General features: G+C 44.4%; 1 protein-coding gene across 3 annotated transcripts in view; it reads left to right on the plus strand.

Annotated features, from left to right (window-relative positions):
- LOC114876455 (diacylglycerol O-acyltransferase 1) overlaps nucleotides 1–20,955 on the plus strand; it is a 76,355-nt gene that overhangs the window by 39,787 nt on the left and 15,613 nt on the right. For all 3 annotated transcript variants that reach the window (XM_029187955.2, XM_029187953.2, XM_029187954.2), the window contains 3 exons: nucleotides 9,594–9,749; nucleotides 16,180–16,354; nucleotides 17,991–18,099. In XM_029187955.2, coding sequence (XP_029043788.1) covers nucleotides 9,594–9,749; nucleotides 16,180–16,354; nucleotides 17,991–18,099 — 440 coding nt within the window. The remainder of the gene's footprint in view (nucleotides 1–9,593; nucleotides 9,750–16,179; nucleotides 16,355–17,990; nucleotides 18,100–20,955) is intronic.

Here is a 20,955-nt window from a genome sequence, read left to right on the forward strand (position 1 = left end):
AGATAGCTGTTATGTCTTCCTCCACTATCGCGAATGATGTACACTTTCGTTCATAAGTCACGGGACACTCACCAGTGTCAAAAGGTGCGATAAATCAGAGGTCCTGAATGTGAAATTTTAACAAGAATCAATTAAAATTTCACATCCTACGCATAGATTGCAGTCCGAGTCTAGTTTTGTGTTTGAAAGTCTAGTTAGTCTCTGAATGAAAATTAAAAAGCCTTGACGGGATGAAGTTTCTCGGGTCGGATAACGCGATGAAGTTTAAATGAGTCCTACAATCTTTGAGGTTGAACGAGCTCCTGCTAGCCGGAACTGTTTTACTCCATCATGGCAGCGTCGGTAACTGTATCTGTGACACAGATTCCATGGAAAATGGCGCGACCTAAACGCTTCTCCATTTACGATGTTCCCGTTTGCTCAACTAGATCCTACTGGATTACCACACGATAACGAAGTAGTTATTCCGGCTGCCGCCTCTTCTCTCCTCTGAGGTGAGCGGGAGAGAAGGCCGAATAGGTTTGCGAATTAGTCGTTGGCCCGCGATTTGTTATTCAAAATTCACGGTAAGGCGCCCACCTGGGCCACATATCCGGTACGTTCGAACGTAATTTCCGTTCCCTGCTAAAGCTCGATGTAAGCCTGTTATGTTTGAGCGTAGCCAAAGCTGTAGCTAGCTGGTACCACCTCGAGCGGAAGAACATTCATGATTCAAAAGTCGTAAATAGCCGTCGGAGTATTACAGTTTCCCATCGTGGATCATTAACGATAATCGAAACTTACAATCTCGTCGAATAACCTATCCGTTATAAATTCACAGGGAAGAAAGCCGACGTTTCTTTCGAAAATTATGCAAAGTCTCGCGCTCTTTCGCTCGTTATTTACAGACGAATCCTCGTCTTCCTTTCGTACAAACACACAGGCTGATTGCCTCTTACGTTTCACGATGCTCTAAGCCTGCAGCACGACCGTTCCACTGCTCCGACCAGCTCCTAAATCTGATCCGGTACTCCTTTGTTCCAACCTACCCTACTCGTTGCCGCCTAAACCAACAGTGGCTCGCTCCTTTTCCACGGTACGTGTAGACAGAGAGGCAGCCGAGCCCGGTGGTTTCTGGACGCGTGATTTGTAATTCCCGTGGAACTCATCCCGCGTGCCGGCTAGTCGAAGGGCTCGCGGGCGTTGCATAATTTGTAATTCCAAAGAACACCGGGAATACGAAGTGGCCGAGGAAAGAAAAGCACCGACGCGAAGAAAGATCGTCGACCGGGGAAAAAAAAAAATCGAGCAACGATGAATTCAACCCTCGCCCCGTTGTCGGGGGTTGTAAGAGGAGTACGCAGCCAATTTCGTCGACTCGAAACGAGCGGGAGGCTCGACGTAGCGTGAAACGCGAGCGAGCCAAGCGAAAAAGACGCGGATGGTCGAGCATCGGGCGACGAAAGGGACGCGTGTGCGTGCCGGATCCGCTTCCGTGCACCGTAATGGCGATCCTCGGGCGCGAGAATACTATGCATAAACGAGCCGTCGGCAAAGGAGAGGTTGGAGAGGGTGCTGGGAACGGACTGGAGCCTAGCCAGCCGCCGTTAGGCTAACTAGCTCGTGGCAGTCGAATGCACAAAGGAGGCCAGTCTGCCGGTTTACATCGGATAATCCGCTAGCGAAATTACGACGGTAAATTGCTTCCCTCGCGAGTAATACGAACGAAGTCATCGCGCTTCAGCTGTAGTCCTTGCGAGAGGAAGGGACGTCGCGAGTTTACGTGTCGGAAGTGGTTGACTTGATACCGGATGCTAGGCTTTGTTGGACGCGAGGCGACGAGAATTTAACCGGGAAGATGTAACGGCGATACGCGCGGAGGGTCGCTTTGTAACGGCAGAGGTTAAACGAGCCTTCTCTACTGAAATATTAACGTCGTCGGGATGCTCCTCGTCCGGCGACGATTTTCGTTCAACTTTGATGTTCCGTTTCGTGTACGCTTTAGCTGCCAGTTGTTTGCGGCCTTGCGTTCTGTCAGCATCGTTAGACTGTATCGTTTAAATCGGTCATTCTCGGGGTGGATGCAGTTTCGAGTGAGCGATTAGGTTCGCGTTGGCTTTGCCTTTGAGACGAATAGTATCTTGAATTTCCAAAAGGATTCGGCTATCCGAGAACATCCCTTCGCGCGGGAGTAGTCAAATACAAATGTATAAAATCAAAGTTGAAGCAACCGTCGCGTTAAGGATCTCATCATCGTTTCTCGAGGCGATTTAATCCGATTCATTTGAAAAAATTGTGTACCGTTCGAAGCAAACTCCGCGGAGAAGCTCGGTTTGTACCCTTTTGGCGCTTGGAAAGTTGGCTTCCCTGCAACGACACGCTAAGATCTTTAGCTGGTTCGCAAAGTCGCGGCATGAAATTTAAGACAAAATCGATACCCTCGAGGAAGATTCGAGGATCCAGCTTCAGGGAACTCGCCGGATTCTTCGGTTAGTTCGAGAAACGGGCGGCGAGGTATGGGACGAGTTGCAGAAAAGGATACTTGAAATTTAATTCGAATTCGCTCGAGTGAACGTTTCAGAGAATACCGCGTCGATTGCAGCGTCTTCCTTAACCGAGCGAGGAGAAGGGGATGGACTAAGAACAAGCATCAGATGCGAGAATCTGAAAGAAAACTTTTCGACCCATTTAAGCGAAGAAATGATTGCCGGCGAAGGAAGGAAACCCGGTTGAAAGGAGTATCGTGTCGTATCAAAGCAAACGCGCTGAATTTAGCGCTTCCGTTGCTACAGTCAAAGGAATTTAATAAATATCGGTATCGATAATTCTTTGTTGAATAGAAAGAGGAACGGATTCCGCAAAATGTACAAGTATCAAAGTGTTGGAACCGCGATTTCTGTTCATCTATTGACTTTCTCGAGACGAAAGAGCCCTGTTTCATCTTCTCGAAAGCCACATAGAAACAGTCCAGCAATCTGCATAGTCGCGCGTGAAACGAATGCACGCAGCCTGCCAAGATCTGGCTTCACGCACGGTAACTTCGCGAGGTGATTACAAGCCCGAGCCAACTGGATACCGTGCCAGGATCAGAAATGTCCCGGGTGGAGGGAATCGTGGTACGGGGTTTAAGCCCGTGAAAGTCGAAGGAACGAGCAAACGAATCGTCAGGACGTAAATAGGGAATTACGCGTGTCGGGTGAATTACGACCGATCGATCCCGAAATGTATATACGTCCTGTATAAAAGCCACGACTTCCGGTTACGCGGGGCAAAGCCGTGCGGTGAATTTATTGGTCATCCCGGAGCATTCTTGAAAAATAAAGAGCGAATGGTTTTTACGCGATCCCAGCTTCCCTCGTCTCGAGACGAGCTCTTATTGGCTTCGTTGTTGGAGATTATTGGAGATAAAAGAGAAGAGTTTTCGATCGTTCGATTTGATCGGTGTTATATTGATTGTTCCGCCATAAATCAGTGAAATGGAGGCGCTTTAGAGTTGCTATGGCGTGTTCCTTATAACTGGAGATCAGGTGTATCTTTGAAACAGTAGAAGGTGAAAGCAAATGATAGTTACGTTGTAAAAAGTATTTCGATTTTAAATTTGATAGAGATGTTATTGGAAACGGGATGATTTAGAAACATTCTGTTGATCTACAACTACCTTTCGTAATTTTACTTCGCTATGATTTACAGTAATGTAAACCTAACTGCACTGTACAAAAATAATGAGAAGATTTTGCGTCTACGGAGCGTATCGAAGATACTAGAGGTTTTGGAAAACTGCCAGCATCTTGAAATCTTATCCCCTATCATAATTCTTCCATATTCATGCACCTTTTCTGTTTGTATTGGTGAAACATTCTTCCGAAAGCACCCGAAGCAAAACTGATTAGAAGAGTTTAACTGCCCTTATGATTTAATAATAAGTTGGTGCAGCTGAACGGTGACGTGGTTGAAACGATATTTTGAGATGAATATCGAAAGCGTATCGCGAGTTAGCCAGTGACGATGATTTCGTCGGAGGAAACTCGATATCGGTGATTCGCTCGTTGATATCGTAGAATTAATATAACTGTTTTCATCGAGGTATATTCGAACGATGAAATTGACGCGGCTCGCACACGTCGCCCTATAATTACTCGAAATGTAGCATTATTTCGTGGAACAATCGCTCCACAACCGATTAACAGAAACTTTCGACACGATACTTTATTACAAACAACTAAATCCGGCAAATGGTTTTACTCGTAGAACTATCGCCACGTTAAATTCGCACGGAATCGAATCGAACTATGTTAATTAATTAGAATTTCGAACAATTTCGGTCTACAAAAATTCAACGAGCTTTGATGACCGCGGAAAGATTTAATGGACAGAGCAACGGTGACACGCAGCTGAAAATAGGAAGAAGAAAAAGAAAAAAGAATGTTTCCGCTTGTTGTCCTTTGTTCCGACGAAAATAAAAGGAAACAATTCCACCCCGTTCTCTCGCTGTTCGTGTATTCACGTTGGCGCAATGTCGCGCGTCTTTCATCCGTGAAACGCCTTTGACATTTTTATTCCAAGTATTACGGATTTTTATGAAATCGTAATTTCGAGGGTTTATTCGATTCAGTACGCACGCTCGAATAAACGTTTCCCGGTAATAGAACGCTATGAAAGAATAAACTCCTGAATGAACGGATGGATACGCTAAGAAATTGATGAGAAGAGGAACATTTTAAATTCTTTGCAATTAACTCTCAAAGCCTTGTTTCCTTAAATTAAATGGAACATACCAATTACTAAAGTCATGCCATATTTTTTCCATAATATTTATATAAAATATTCTTTTTATTTTATTGTTTTCGATCACAATCGCATGGAAGATCCGTACGATCGGATCACGGTGTTCTTTTTCGATTCTGTTCCACGTTCTCCCTTTTCCTCTTTCCTTTTTTCCTTTGTATTTTTCTTTGTTTCTTCTCCATTCGGCATGCTCGATTTATATACACCCGTCGCTCAGGTGTGCCGAGTACGCGCGGCTCGTTGTCACGCCAAATGCAGGATGCACGCGAGCTGAAACAAGATGGTAAACGTGTACGTGCGACATTGTTCCACGAATTCGACGTTACTTCTAATGCTTTCGATGAAACGATTAATGGAGGGTTACACGTTAGCCTTGATCGATCTTTTCGAACAACGAAATTTATTTCTCGTCGGAGGCATTCCATCGAATTCGAAGCACACGTTTTATACCGCTAAATATTTAGGATACGAAATTGAGCTTGAAATTTGTATTTTAATTAATTGCCTGCCCGATGTAGTACGATGGATCAATTTAATATGCATGAGTTTGCAAAATTCATGGTGAAAAAGATATATCTCGTAAATTCGGGCCTGTTCGTATTACAGGGCGAACAAAACAATTATAAAATATTCGTCAAAGCAATTTGGTTCAACTTTTAATTTGCTACGAACTCGCGTTTGTAACTGTGTAATTTTATACGCGACAGGTCTGACTGATCGTTGACCTCTACTACTGCAGCGAAACAGCAGCGCGATATTAGAGCTCTTCGTTCAAGAAATTCTGTAACAGATATAAAAAATTGACAAAGTAGAAAAGACACAAAGTACAAACTACCCAGATTTCAGCAGCTGAAGAATATAATACGAAAGAAGGAAAATTGGTGTCGCAGCACTCACGAAGGAGCTTTCGCGGTGCTTATTCCATCGAAAGAAACACTGTTCACGGGGTCGCAGGAGAAATCCTATAAAAGATGAAGAAACTAAGTCGTAGCAGGGTATAAGAGTATCTGAAAGAGGGGACGTTCTCGATGACACGTTTCCTGGCCAAGGGTGAAAAGAGTCTCGAGTCTCTTCCGTTCGAGGCGGCACGTGGAAATGGATCCTGATCAAAATGCATCAGTCTGCTTTTTCTGATATCAGTACGATCGAAAGAAAAGGGAGAATGAGGAAAGGAAGATAGGAGGAAGGAAGATGGTGGTAGAATCGGCGTGCCACGGTTCTTGGATGAGCGGTGGTGAGATGAGGGGGTTGAAAATCGCGGGAAATGGGATGACGGAGATCGGGGGTTGCGGATCTGGAAGTGTACCAGGCGACAATGGGGTCCGAGGTGAAAACTGGCAATTCCTCAGCTCGACGAGCGGCCGAAGAAAATGGAGAAACTATTTTCGCTGCTGGAACTTCCGCCATTGTTGTACGCTCGCTGCACAATGCCGGTGGTTGGTTTGGTTCATCGTGAACGCAGTGTTCGTAGCAGCGAAATCAGTGGAATAATTCTGTACGTTAACGCGAATCTTTCTCCCTCTATTTTTTTTTTTTTTATTTTTCGTTCATTTCATCCCTTTTTCGAGCCCAACCCATTGTCGACGATGAAATATGACGGTGTCTTCAAAAATTTCGGAAAATTGTTTGCCGTCGAAACGATATATCTTCGCGGGCTTATATACGTCTGTCTCTGTTCCTCCCTCCGGGACAGGTGAATCGAGTGTGGGTAATAAAATCATTGATACGGATTCGAGCCAGTGAAAGAGCGTGTTTGCATATAAATAGTTACCATCCACCTGTCTTCGATGCTGAAGCTTTATAACTGTCCATTGTTCGGCTGTCAATGGTTCGCGTGGGTTTGGGAAAAATAATAAAAAAAAAAGATCTCCTTTGCCGTCATCTACCGATTCGGATTATCCGGCTTCCGCCGTGTAATACTGTCGCTCGAAAATTCCAACTCTCTCGACGTAATTCTGCGTCGATGAAAAATCTCGCCGGTATATAAATCTGTCGTGGCATGAGCACGCCTTGCACCCGGACAAATTGTCACGACTTAATTGCGCTCCTTGCCTCGTATATTGCGGCGAGGCACGAAAAAGCTGCAACAAGCTCGCGAGCAAGAACAGTGATTCCGATCGATCTGTGAGTTTTCAGCTAGGAAACAATTAAGCTTGGGCGTAGAAAAATGTAGCAGTGAGCGAATCACGAACGCCATGATGAATGACGAGGGGAAATAGAATATTATGATATTAATTCGTACGTTTGTTCATCTCATTTCGTATAATTGACAGGAAATTAATATCGTAGATATTATTAAGATATCAGGTGAAAAATTTCAAATGGAAGTCATTTTTGAAACAGCAATCAATCTTATTTGCCGACAGAATTCTCCTTCCGTGTACATTTCATTCTGTCTGTTTCCAAGTTTATCTCGCTGTCGATTCGTGTTTCTCGCCGGATCGTTGTAAAATCGTGCGGGTGACACGCGGACACACGTTTGCACAGGGTGACGGAGGCGTCGCAGCCCACCCTCTCGGCAAGATAGATTCGTTTCAGCGTGCGCGGTGCCAAACTATAGGGAACGCGTGGTACACGCGTCACGGCATTTGGCAATTATCTCGCTTCGGTACAGGTACACAGCTGGTATATACGTTCATTAACGCCCTGGGCTTGCTAGCGCGAACTGGTATGTGCTGCTGAAGGAGATAGAAGAAATAAAGGTGAAAATCTACAGTGGAGCCCGGCTTCGTGTGGCTCTCCTCAAAATTATCTGAAATCATAAATGATAAACAGAAACAGAAATGTACTTCCTTCAACTCCAGATAGCGACCACGCAATCAGGAAAGACGTTTGTTCTTTCAGAACTCCCTTCCTATTTGCATTAACGAGCGATTGATCATTTCAGATAATCGCAAAGCGTAAATATTAATTCCTGGTTCGATTCGTCGTTGATCTTCAAGATGTTTTATCGTTGCCAGGAAATTAATGTCTATAGTTCTGATGGCTTTTTAATGAAGGCAAACGAATGGAGTTATTAAAATCCCGTAGGATAAATATCAGACCAGATTTAGCTGTCGCCTTCTCGTCGCGGAGATCGCGAAGAGATTAGAGTGAAAAGAAGGAGAGAAATCGAAGACTTCTTCGCTTCCTTAACGTCTCTCAGGGTGGAACTCGTTCGATGTCATTAACAAATCTCGCAAGAGTCGTTTCCTCGTCAAAGGAAGACGGGGGGGCTACTCGCGCAAGGCCGAGTATTTAAACGCGTGGTTTCCACGGGAATCCGAGAATCCCTCTAATTAGCACCTCGCCTCTGGCTTTCCAGGTGGGCGTGCCAAAGAAAATATTTCTTGCGCGAAGGATGAGGAAAAGTGCGACGGGGACAAAAGGGAGCAGTCAGAGAATATTTAGTATCCACTTTTCCCTGGCAAAGAACGTTCTCACGGTTACGTCGGAAGCTCGCTTCCGCGGAGCCCTGAAGGCGATGGAAAATCCACGTACTCCTCCATATTACCTGGAAATACAAAGTGTGTCGGGAAAAGAAATCGAACTTTAATTTTCCCGTGTTTCTTCGCCGAGGCGCACGTTCGACAGAATTGTTCCCTGTTTGTCGTCGAACTTTCCCGGGAACGATCACCACAAGCAAGCTGTTTAATAAATATTTATTCGAATTAGGGTTTTTATTTGCATGCAAATTACGTTGGTAAACGAGGGGTGTTTGCGTGGGTGAACAAGCTTGCTAGCAAAACAAGGGAAAATAAATTTTTAATTGTTGAATTAATATACTAGTTTTATTTATTTTTTAAAATTCAAAGTCAGGCTTCTTAAAGAATCTCAATGAGCTAAAATAACTGGTGCTAGCAAACAGGATTTAATTAAGATACGATCAATCTGGTTGGCGAAGGAGGCAGCGAGGATCGATGAAAATATCGAGGAAATATGAGGATTATCCCAAGCCTGGCTGGCTCCGTTCGTCGTCCATGGTCCAACGCCATTAGCTGGCAGCAGCCGTTACTGGCATTGCATAATAATAATTGACATTCTTAGGATCGCGATGCAAATACCGTTGGCCATAATTAAACAGAACCGAGCGCTACGCTCGATGAACGTGGCGGGAAAAAGAAATTCGTTCGGGTCCCGATGGTTTCAACCGGTTAACGCGTCGGGGAAATTGCAAGAAGCGTTTGTGAACCTTTAATCATTACAAACGTGTTCCCAGCGGTGCCATGAACAAAGCCGCGAAAAAGATAAATTCAACGCGGATGAAACGGTCGGCCGTGAATGCGTAATACCGTGTTTTATAAACCCCTTTAATTGCCACATTCGGACACGTACGTCCGGCGTGTAACAACGTATGCTTTATTCGCACAGATGTATCTGCTGTCACGTTCTCGGGTGCCGTGTAGAATTGCGATGATTAAAACGTACTTGCACGTTCCGCGCCATCCTGTCCACCATCATTTTTATCTCCTCTTTTCTTGCCTCTCACATCCCGCTCTACGTTTCCTTTCTTTTTCATTAATCCGCAAGAAAGAACAGGGATAACGAATACCCGTATCTTTCCGCGAATTTGTTCAACGATATTCTTGTGAAATAAATATTACCCCTTGTCAAGATGTAATGAAATTTTAGGGAAACGCGAAAGAAAGAATCCTCGGAATCGCGTTAATTTACCTTCCTCGCTTCCTCGTGTTAATTTTAAACACACTTTCATCAAGGTACCTGAACTTCGGTCCTATAGGTTGACGAAGTGGGAGGTAGGAACGGTGGTAGAAACGTTATGCTCGACGACAAGCTGCCACGATGGTGTGCAATGTTATACGTATAATTAATTCTGTTCGTTGTTGCAGTCGGTGCCATGTACGTGTGCATGCTGTACGCCATCCTGTTCCTGAAGCTATGGTCGTACGTGCAAGTGAACATGTGGTGTCGGCTGAGCAGTCGAAGAAAGACAGTGAGCCAGGGCAGAATACGACGGCAATCCCTGTCGTACAACAATCTACAAGGTAAGTAGACAATGTTCGCGTAACACCGTCAGACATCGCGTTTCCCATTGTGTCTCTCTGTTGCCTCGCATCTTCGTTTGCTAAATTTCCGAATACATAGGTCCGCGAACCCATGGCTACGTATCGCTTTGTCCTGGAGTGATAATCACGTTTCAAATCAAGTTCCATAAAGTTATTCTTTATAAAATTGACCTTGACCCGAAAATTCAAGGCCCTCTGCAGTAGGTGCACACTTGAATTCATCCCTGGTAACAACACTCCCTCGGCAGGGCGTTTATTTCTATCGAGCGCGTCAATTCATCGCCACGAACTCGCGTTAAAACGTTGTTTCCACCACGCGTTACGCACGCCTGGCCACTTTCGGTAACAAGTATCACGCATTCCCTTTACATCGTTTCGCGTTTCCACGGTATGCCCTTTAATTTCACGCGAATTCGGCAGAAAAAAAACCGTCAGCTGCGTATATTTTTGTTCGTGTCACGAGTTCGTTACGATATATTTTTTCCTCTTTTATCTTGCCGTTTCGGTGTCGCGTGTTTTGCAACCCGGGACGCCGACAAAATTGCGAACAAAATTAATTAAAGGAACCCGTCGCGACGGAAAAGCAAAGGATCCTACGAACAGTTTTCTGTTATCATATTTACAATCGGGGGGGATCCATGGTCGGATTCTCACGCGTAACACGTAATGTAGAAATCGAATTAGCGTGCACGAATTTAATAATGGAAACTCGTAAGTCCTTTGATGTTGAATCAAAGAACTGATTATTCGGTGCTGTACGTTGATCCCAATGTGTTTGGATAATGGAACAACAAAGAAGAATTTTCCTTTTTTTTTTCATTCTGGTAATCCAGTTTCGGGTGTCAGAGGTATTTGTTCGGTTTTGAAGGTGCACACACATTGTCGTGGTTTGCCAGGACGCGTGTGCACATCCCAGGCTTCGTGAACACGTAGCCACAGTGGAAGAGGCGAATAATTTCCACCCAATTTAAACTCTCGATCAGCCTCGCGTCTGTTTCCGGGTATTGAGTGCAGCCTGCTGGTATATCGATTATTCAGAGCTGGCAAAGTCAAATTATACGAGCGACCTTTCCCCAATAAACTCACCGCATGGAATATTAACCCTTCCCTCCCTCTTGTGCGCCTCCAGTTCGAAAGAGAGGGACAGAGAAATGTGGAATTGTAAAGACTTCATGTATCATTTTGACGTGTTATGGCTCTGTTTCGTGCAATGAAAATCTGTTATACAATGCTTCCTGTTTCTTAGAACAGCTTCGAAACGACCTCGTAAATTCTTGTAGCAACTAATCTTTAGTTTCGTAACGTTCAGATTTTCTTTCGACTTCTCCTTTAAACATCAATTTTTTTTTTTTTCTAAAAAATCTGAAATTTTAAATATCGATTGACACGCTCCTAAAGCGAGGGTACAAATTGTTCCTGTTTGCAAATTCGATTCAAGTCCATTTCGTCGTGGCCGAGGTTTCCTCGTTTCCTGACTTCTTGTTCACGGTTGAGGCTCGTTAATCAATGCCAAGATAATGTGGGAGGAAGACATAATGGCGGATGCGTGTGAATGGTGCATCGCGGAGCTGATACCTTTCCCGGAAGCCGGTGGAACAGATGTTGAGGAATGGTCGAACGTTAAGTATCGCGAGGCGGGATAATGTAGTCGTTAAAACGTTACAGTTGCCTCTGTTCCGGTTCGCCGAAACGAGACCAGGCTGCTTTCCATCTTTGAATACGTAATTCGCGGTTTCCTCGTCGCGAGACACCGTGACGGAAAGATCGCTCGTCCGAGAAATAAACAGACGACTGTTAATTCCCCGCACGACCGGACCTCCAACGTCAGCCAGGTTGCTTCGCGATCGTACGATAACGCCGGGCAAAGTATAAAAAGTGCCGCGGGCTAACGTGATTATCGAAAATCGATGAGACAGCCTGTCGCAGACGAGGAGAACGCGTTACACGCGGGATCGATGCGACCGATCGATTCGAAGAGGTGCGATAGACGATCGTTCACGGTCGTATACCTCGCTAGAGCTACGAACACGCGCATAATTCTCTCTCTATACCGTTCGCCGTGTAATTTACCTCCTCCACCCTCTATTCGCTAGCTGTACATCGACGTATGCCGTATTATTGCGTCCTATAATGGCGACGTTGACTTCTGTGCCACGGTGCGCCTCTTTTCGCGGAAGCTTTTTGTCCTTTCGTGTCGAAGCAGCGAGCATCGATCCTGCCGGGGTAAGTCGGGTTCGATGCCCGTCTCTTTCGCGTTATTCTCAATAAGCCCGTAGGCTTAGGGATGCTTCGTAGCCGTCGTCGAGTAGCCAGGTTCATGGCGCGACGATGCGTATAAGTTCAGCCAGGTTTCGGGACGGTTATCGACGCTATTTGGCTTAGTTTACATGAGTCTAGTAAATGGATCTTTCTTACTAGCGTTGGTGTACTCTATCAATATAATCTAGGCTTAGAGCTGATCGTTGGGAGGATAGAGTGGGATAACAATGTGACGGGGTAAGCCTTCTTCCTACGGTTCAGTATACCAACGCTAGAATACTCTATTAGTTACTTTACTAATGTAAACTTGGCCTTAGCATTCTGTCAATCGAACGAAGTTATAGCGAAGTCACCCAGTGGACTGACGGGGATTTGGAGACTAATTAATTATAATTAGGACGAAAATTTAAGTCCCAGTTGTAGTCTGAATCACTCCGATTGTTATTCACCGAAAACCCAGAAACATAATCGATCTACGAGTTCTTCTTAAAAAGCAATCTATTTTAATGTACGTCTTAGTTGTTGTTAAGGTAGAAGGCTCTTCGAAAGGTCTTTCTGAAACGCGAACAACGGTCGGTGAACGAACAGCGGACAAAAATGAGGCAGAAACGGACCAATCATTGGGCAGACGTGCTGCACGACTATGGTTTCGCGTGCCATACTGCCATTCGAGTCGATGAGCTCCTGGCGAACGTTTCGATGTTCCCCGAGGAAGCTTCATATTTTTCTCTTCTTTTTTTCCCTTTTCGTTTCGTCTCTTTGTTGAACCTCGACGCTTGCATCGCGTGGCTGTTGTGTAGGAAGAAGGTTTTTAGCGGTCGGTATTTTTCGAAACTGTTAGCTAGGATGTGTTAAATAATGCATGGACCGCGGATGAATTTATGGATGGTTTCAATTTTGGCAATTTTAACGGAGTGACACTTCCGCTTTCGTCGACGCTTTCTTGAAATTAATATTCCGTTCCGTTTCGCGATTAACGTTCGTGTATGGCGTTATTTTCGCTCGCGTATCACGTGACCGGTCTCATTATACAATGTTTTAGACACTATGAAATTTAATAGAATTCAAGTGTCGAAACTATAGGTTTGATAAATGCAGGTTTGGGAAGCAACCTTGTCGCATAGAAAATGCAACTTTCTGCATTGCACAAGATTTTATGACGCGTGTCAATATTATACTAAAATGGAATATTTCATAAAGATGAATATTGAATAATAGATTAACACTTCATTTTATTCCCCTTTTGGGTCTCTGTTAGAACCTCCTAAATTTGAATTACTATTCTGATCAGCGATCCATTATTCAATCAGGAATATTACACTGATGTTCTTTAAATATTTAAAAGTGATTAGTTTGACGTGAAATGGAATATTTCCTAAAGATGTATATTCAATAATAGATTAAGACTTCATTTTATTCCCCTTTTGTATCTGTGTTAAAACGTCCTAAATTTGAATTGCTATTCTGAACAGCGATCCATTATTCGATCAGGAATATTCCACTGATGTTCTTTAAACGTTCAGAAGTGATTAGTTGATCAAAATGCTATCGATTGTTCGCCGATAGTTGATTTGCAAATCAACTATCATCTGGCATGTTTTATTCATCCCAGAAGCTATTGTACACTCGGTAACGATTTCTTCTAAGCGTTTCACATAATACTCGTGTTCTCATCACGGAGTTTCCCGGCTTGTCTCGCACAATAACTCTCTCGCTTGTCAGACTTCCCATCATTTACGGTTTTAAATACTTACGCAACGTTAAACGCCGTGTCATACATCATTGCCGGATAGAAGGTGCGAGTGGGAGTCGTCTAACGCCACCGTACGACGCGTTTCCCTCTAATTTATTACACCGTTGACGTCCAACCTTTCACGGTGCAAGTTCGCGAAAGCACCCACGCGTCGGAAATCTTCTTATGTTCTGGTATCACGAGCTTCGCAGCCACTGCAACAGCTAAGGAACTCGACGAGTTCGCGCCAGGAAGGCTTGTTTTCATAGAAGGTGCAACGGCTTTGAGAAACTTCGCCTTCGCGGAAGTAACTTCTATTACTTTTTAATTTCATCGCCGCGTAATTTTATATCAGAGGAAATTAATACATTCGATGTCTCGCACGCGATATCGCGTTGGAACTCTTATAAAACCATCGCGGTCGAATATCGATTTGTCTGCGAACTGTGATTTTGCACCGTGTAAACGCAATCGCAGGCATCAGTTCCTGTTTTGTAGGTGTATTCGTATCGCAACCTGATATTAAAGGGAAAATATGGCTTGTACGAAGGACTGAATGGAAGGTATCCGTCTTGACGTATGAACTTGCTGAGTGTAATACAACCAGAACAGAGTCTTCTTGATTATTATCAATAGTGTTACCTGGGAAGCACTATCGTTGATGCAGTGATTCATCATTGTCTGGTGTAAAATTGAGAAATAACGAGCCGCGGTGAAATTTATTTTTATGTAAAAGTAATATGTCGAAAGTGTGCGAGACGGTGAGACAGTAGGAAGGGAAGTGCAGCAAGGGGGTGGATAGCAAAGCGAACGAGAAATCTCACAAATTAAGCTTGAGCGGTACAAGAGACGAAGCTTCCGACCGATAGGATTGGCTGCAATCTTCGACAAGGCAATCCGGCGGACTCGTAAATTTCCTGGAACAGCGCGAACCGAGCCTAACAGACCTCGGCTGTCTCGATACCAGTTGGCCACAATTTCCCAACGACATGGAGATCTAATTCTAGAAATTTATCTGCCCGATAAACTGAAGGTGTTTTCAACCAATCCTCCTGATTCATTACTTCAGAAACGCTACCAATTTCTAAACGTCCCTCAATTCAATGAATTTCTTTCGATTTTTGCTCGCCCACGTCCGCGCGTCTGAATTTTCCAGAAGAACAGCGATTTTTCACCTGTTGAACCGGTATCGCTGCTTCGCCGGAACCCAATTCCGCTCAACAAGTTTCGGCTCCTCCATAATCGCAACGGGATCGAGATAGGCGTATTAAAAATTCCAGTCGCGTCTCGCCGATTCCCATTACCAGAGGTGGAATCCTCGCGATATCTCGCGGCTCGTTCGCGCGGCGACGTATTAACTCGAGCATCGCGACGGAACAGGAAATTCCGTGCTCGAAGCGGTATTGAGTGCGAGGAAACAGCCGGAAAAACACGAGGGCGAATAAATGAAGCCGGGCTGCGAGACGGAGACGGAACGTCGGGTCGAACGAAAAAGAGGCAGCAGGAATTTAATTTGGACGAATTCTTCGACGCTTATTACAGGGGCTGAAGGCGTGGAACGTCGCCAGGCGTCGCTCGGACGTCAGACGTCGCGTCAGGACGACGGATTTCCGCCGCTTCCAAATAGCGTTCGATGACGTCCGACGCCCAGTAGCCAGAATTCAATATTTTTTTTTAAATTCCATATGTTTATTCGATGTAATTTAAAAAGTAAATTTCTGGTCATTTTTATCGACGTTTCGGCGCAGTGTGCAGCGTCGCGACGCGTAGCCAAGCGGATCGGTCCGATCGGCTGTTCCATAGCTATGGTAGTCGGGTAACAGCCGGTGCAACGGGGCTTATTTGAATTCCAGATTGGATTATCCGTCGGATTTGGATAAATGAGGGGATTCTATCAGTTACCTATTCGCGTAGCAAGCGGATTAGACGCATAGACGAGAGAATCGCTCTCGTCTCGGTCGAATAACCAACGAAAAGCTTGTCGAAACGGTGGAGATTTTCCAGCTGCTTGCTACGGGAACGTCTCCCTTTGTCTCGTTCAGACGAGCCTTGAACGAGGATCAATTCGAGAAATAATAATCGTTATCGTCGCGTAACAATCGAAACTTCTATCGCTCGAGGGATCGAAGTTTAAATACTTGCCGGTTCCTCGCGGAAGATTAAACTATTCTTCCCGCTCCCTGGAGAGGCTCGAAATGATTCTGGGAGCTCGACCGTACAACTTCTACCCCTAGCTTTTCATCAAACTCCTCCGTCCAAGCTTTCGCTTTTGGATTTTTGTTTTCTACCCTTTGGAGAAACTTGGAGCGTAAGGCGGGAGGGAGGCCGGTGAAATTCCTGTTGCTTGCCAGCCGCGTGTGATTCATCGCTGTAATTTGTTTTTTCCACGTCTAACGCGGATACAATTCGTTGTTGCAGCCTCCAGCTTGAACGTTGCAGAGGTCGACGACTCGAAGCACGAAGTAGACGGTGCTGGTACCTCCTTGGTGCAATATCCGGACAACCTGAATCTCGGTGATCTCTACTACTACATTCTGGCCCCTACGCTCTGCTATGAACTGAATTTCCCTAGGACACAAAGGATTCGCAAAAGGTAAACATTAATAAGAGTACGTCGAGGTTTCTCCTTTTTGGTTTTTCCAATTCGGCGTATCGAAACGTATGCAAAATAGAGATTAAAATTGAGATTTAGATTGTTCGATCCGTGAAACATGAAAATTACCAAGTCGTACAACTTACGAAACGAATGAAAATTAATGTTTTAACAACGGATATACGAAGGAAGGATTTTTGTATACACGAGACTGGAAGATTAATCTGCTTGTTTCATGCGACAGGCTCAACGTGATCTCAGCTCTCTTGCAAGGATACATTGTCATCTATTTTTCACGGGTATGCATTACCCGTGTCCGTATAAAACTGGACGAAACTTTTCTTGAAACTAATATTAGAACGCTTTGCGACGGGGAACATTCAGTTGTATTTCAGAATTTTTATCGTGAATTGAAATTTCCTTCTTAGAATGCAGGTACATTGTAGAACGTTTGACCTAAAATTTGTCGAGTACCGTGTATTTTTCTTTTTATTGAAGCTCCTAAGAAAATTGTTTAAAATAATACTAAAACGTAGCCAAGAAATTGAAAATTAAGCAGAGTTCATATTTACCATTTAGATTTCTCTCGAAAAATATTTTCGACACAGGTGTCTTGTCTTTGTTCATGAAATATTATATAGATTATTAATGACTGCAAAATCTTGACACCAAGTATGAAAAAAATGATAAACGACTGATATAATTAAAGATAATTTATCTTGCCTTAATTCGTTACTTCTCAGAGATCTAGAATACATTATTTTTAAGTAGTTAAGGTCAATAGAAATTCAGACCGTTCCGACAATTTGCAAAAGGCTCTGTTTTAATTATTGGGAGATCGAGTAATGGTCGCAACGATCAATTTCAGTTAACAAACTAAACGACTGAAACCGAGTTCGTAATTAGATCAACTAGAAAACACTCGTGTTCCGCGTTAAAGTTCCTTTCAATTCTAATCCTGTCGGTGAGCACGTTTATATACGTACCAGCTCGTATCCGTTCGCGAGCACTTCACGAAAAGTTTGCCTTCTTTTTCGCTCGGTTTCAATCCTACACACTTCCTTTGGAAAGGAAAACGGAGGGAAGAAGGCAAAGTTGGCGAGCGGAGTGTTCGCGAAATTAGATTTAAGTGGGCTATTGTTGGGAAAATAGAAGAGGGTACGTTTCGATGGACTCCGGGTGTAAGGTGATGTATTCCTTTCCATGCTTCCGGCTCGTACTTCCGATCGTATCCGGAATCTCGAAAATTTTCGTCGAACACTTTCTTCCGTCTCCGTCAACGTATGTGTTTCGACGATGCATATAGCCGGAAGTGCATCGAGAGTCTGGCCATTTCTTGCCATCGGCATGATTGCTGACTTTCTAGGAAAAATCACGATGGAAAAGAAACGTCACGTGCCCTCAGAAGTCGTATCTTTTATTATAACAGAGAGTCGAGTCAACGTTTGCAGCAGTCGATTAATTAAAATTCATAAAGTCACCCAGTTTCCAAGATCGCCCCTTTAAGTCAGACTCAGAGGGTTCGTTTGAATCGAAAACAGATCCATTTAAAAAAATTTCCTTTTCACGTGGCATTGATTCAACCGAACTAGCCTGGTGACGACGTCACGAAGAAACGTTTTATTTCTTCTTGCAGATTTTTGATTAAACGGATCGTGGAGGTCGTGGTCGGCTGCCAAGTGGTCATGTCGCTGTTTCAACAATGGATGGTCCCGTCCGTGAAGAACTCGCTGGTGCCGTTCAGCGTAAGTGTTTCATTTACCCTTCTTTCCTTTCTTTCCTTCAGCAGGAAAGAAAAAAAAACTTTTCATTACGTCTGCCGGGGTAGTCTTTCGAACCGTACATCATAGAAAACAATCTACTCGTTCTTCTATTCTCTTGTTCGTTCTACCCTTGGCCCCATGCATCACGCGGTTATCCCTTTTATTCTCGCTGGGGATAAATAATAATATTCTATCGATACATCGATGCACCTTGGACATTATTAAGGGGGCTAATTATTTATTGGGACGGTGATAAATAAATGGGAGACTAGCCACGGTAACGGAATGGCTTCCTAAGATAGAGAGAGCGGCTGAACAGAAGTGTAATTTGGTTTCGGCAAATAGGTACGATCAATCTTTCTCGTAATTCCCCGACTAGAGGCACGATACGCACAAATATATGGCCGACCCAGGGCTAACCTATACTACTCCGCTCGCCTCTGTCTCTGTCCAGCTAGAAAATCCTCATTCAAACCCCCTCTAATGATGTGTCTCTACGCGTGTCGCACAATAATAGCCCTGACATGAGCCATCAATTTTTATCTGGCCGGCTGTTAAGCGCTCTTTTTTCTCCGTTTCTCTTTCTTTTTTTCTGGTTATATTTGACAGTCGGCGATCATTTGTTAGGGAAGCAGGGCCGCCGGCCACGTTTCGCGAGGACCTACGAAAATATTCCACACGTTTCGGTTACTATCGCGACACACCGCTCCGGCTTGTAATCAGGATGGGGCTGTAAATATTCGGGATAAGCTGGTCGGACAATTTAGACGGAACGCTGCGTCCAGGATATTACGATTGTATCTCTTATTACCCGGAGGTACCGGCTCGGCTTGAAATAACGTTGCCGGAACGAGAACGGTGAGAACAAACACAGCGGGACGTTGACAGACGGTCCAGGTTCGGTAATTGAGCCGCGGACCTTCATAATTTCGGCGTGTATTTTCGCTGGAAATTTGATTCGATGTCGGAAACGAGGAACTTGAGATCCCGGACTCGTAATTAATCCCGTTGGTTCGCCTCGATTGTTGACCAGTTATTCATTAACGTAATGTCGCCGAGAAAAGTTTCATGAATTTTATATAATCAAACAATCAAGGGAAAAGATACGGCATTGGAAAATCGGATACATCATCTATTATAGAGCTGTTTATTCGAAATTATTGAAACCATGTGTTTAGAAATTCCAATTGGCAGAAGTTAAATTGTTTCCACGAGCAATTTAGAAGTAATGCTTGGGCTTGATTATTTCGAACTGCCATCTGCGCGGACACGAACCACGATAAAGACAACAATGATCTCGTGCCCGTAATGAGTCGACAATTTCGCGTGCATGCAGCAGAAATTAGCGTTGTGCAAGCAGTAATTGCCTGCGGAGACAGAATGGAGAACCCGACAAACAACCGTCGTTGTTAGTTTTTCTTCAACAGCGGTTGGTATATTTTATTTTTCTCTTAGTAAGGGGCAGGAAACACGTTATTTCGCGTGTCGCTACGTTTGAAACGCAGACGTTCCCGGTTCATTTCACTCCGATGGGGGATAATTAACATCTGACGTTTATTCATTTAATCCGGTGACATTAATTGAAAAAATCCAACCGCGCTGCGGTTTTGATTGTTCGTTAACGAGGGGATGAATGGTTATCCTGTCAGTGTGCACCGGTGGCAGAAATTTCCCGCGCGTGTTCAACCAGCTTCGTGGATTTAAATGGATCCTTTTACGCGGACAGTTTTAACCACGGCTGATCCGCGCCGGACATCCGCGGTTTACCACCTATATCCATAGATGGCCGTGTTACGTAGTCGACCGTCTATGTTCCAGCATTACGAGCAGCCGGGAAATTCGATGATCCCTTTGTTTTGTAACGTCCGATCGCTATTACGATTTTCTCTTCGCGAAAAAACTGACGGGCGAAAGTCAATCTTATTTGAAGCAAGTAGAAAGTATACGCGTCTAGTCGGACACAATAAAGAAGAAAGTTCAAAGTAGAAAACGTAATTACAACCGCGTCGAGGAGCAATCATAATTATCAGTTCTTGCGAATGCTTGCAATCTATCAGACGGGAACATGAAAGCAATATCGATTTCTTCTCGATGTCTCGATTCTCGCGACAGTGATAGACCGTCGCGAACTAAATCGAAAGACGTAGATATTTTCCCGGTAGCCAGCTGGGGCCAGCCGATCGTCGACGTGACTGTCGTCTCTGTCATCGTGATTCGCAATTATCGAATCCAATTTGTCCGCCAGAAAGGTGAGGATCGGTCGAGGAAGCATAGAAAAAAAAAGAAAAAAAAGAACACAGGGGTGGACCTGATCGAAGATAGAGAAAATGACGAGGCGGACGACGCGACGTGGAAATGGATAGAGAAAGAGCTCGCCACCCCGGAATTAACTCTCGCTCACCTTGCACGGTAATTACTTCGCTTCCGATCGATATCATGAATTCGTTGGAACAATGGCAGGCTCTGTCCGATCGACACATTCAAGATTCTCTCGTTTCTGTTTCTCGAACGATTTGTGGTTGCAATTTGTGTTCGGTTGAAAATCATGAACCGGGATACTCGAGTCTGTTCTCGATCGAAATCTCGAGGCTGGCGAGAACGCTGCCACTTACGTCGATCCAATCGATTCGACGCCATGGAAACGCTTAATAATCGGTCGACGAGTAACTGGAACACTAAAGGGTTCGCTTGAAAAGGGCCGAGGGATGTGGTGGGAACTATCTGATCGCGGACGTGCAAGTTCTGCTATGGTAGTCTTGGCTAAACGGTAGCTCTTGTTGTTACAAAGTTCCTCGACCAAGTGTCCGGTTCGGGGGTTATTTAGGGTTGCGCCACCAT

The sequence above is a fragment of the Osmia bicornis genome, chromosome 14 (genome assembly GCF_907164935.1).
Source record: "Osmia bicornis bicornis chromosome 14, iOsmBic2.1, whole genome shotgun sequence".
Taxonomy (NCBI): domain Eukaryota; kingdom Metazoa; phylum Arthropoda; class Insecta; order Hymenoptera; family Megachilidae; genus Osmia; species Osmia bicornis.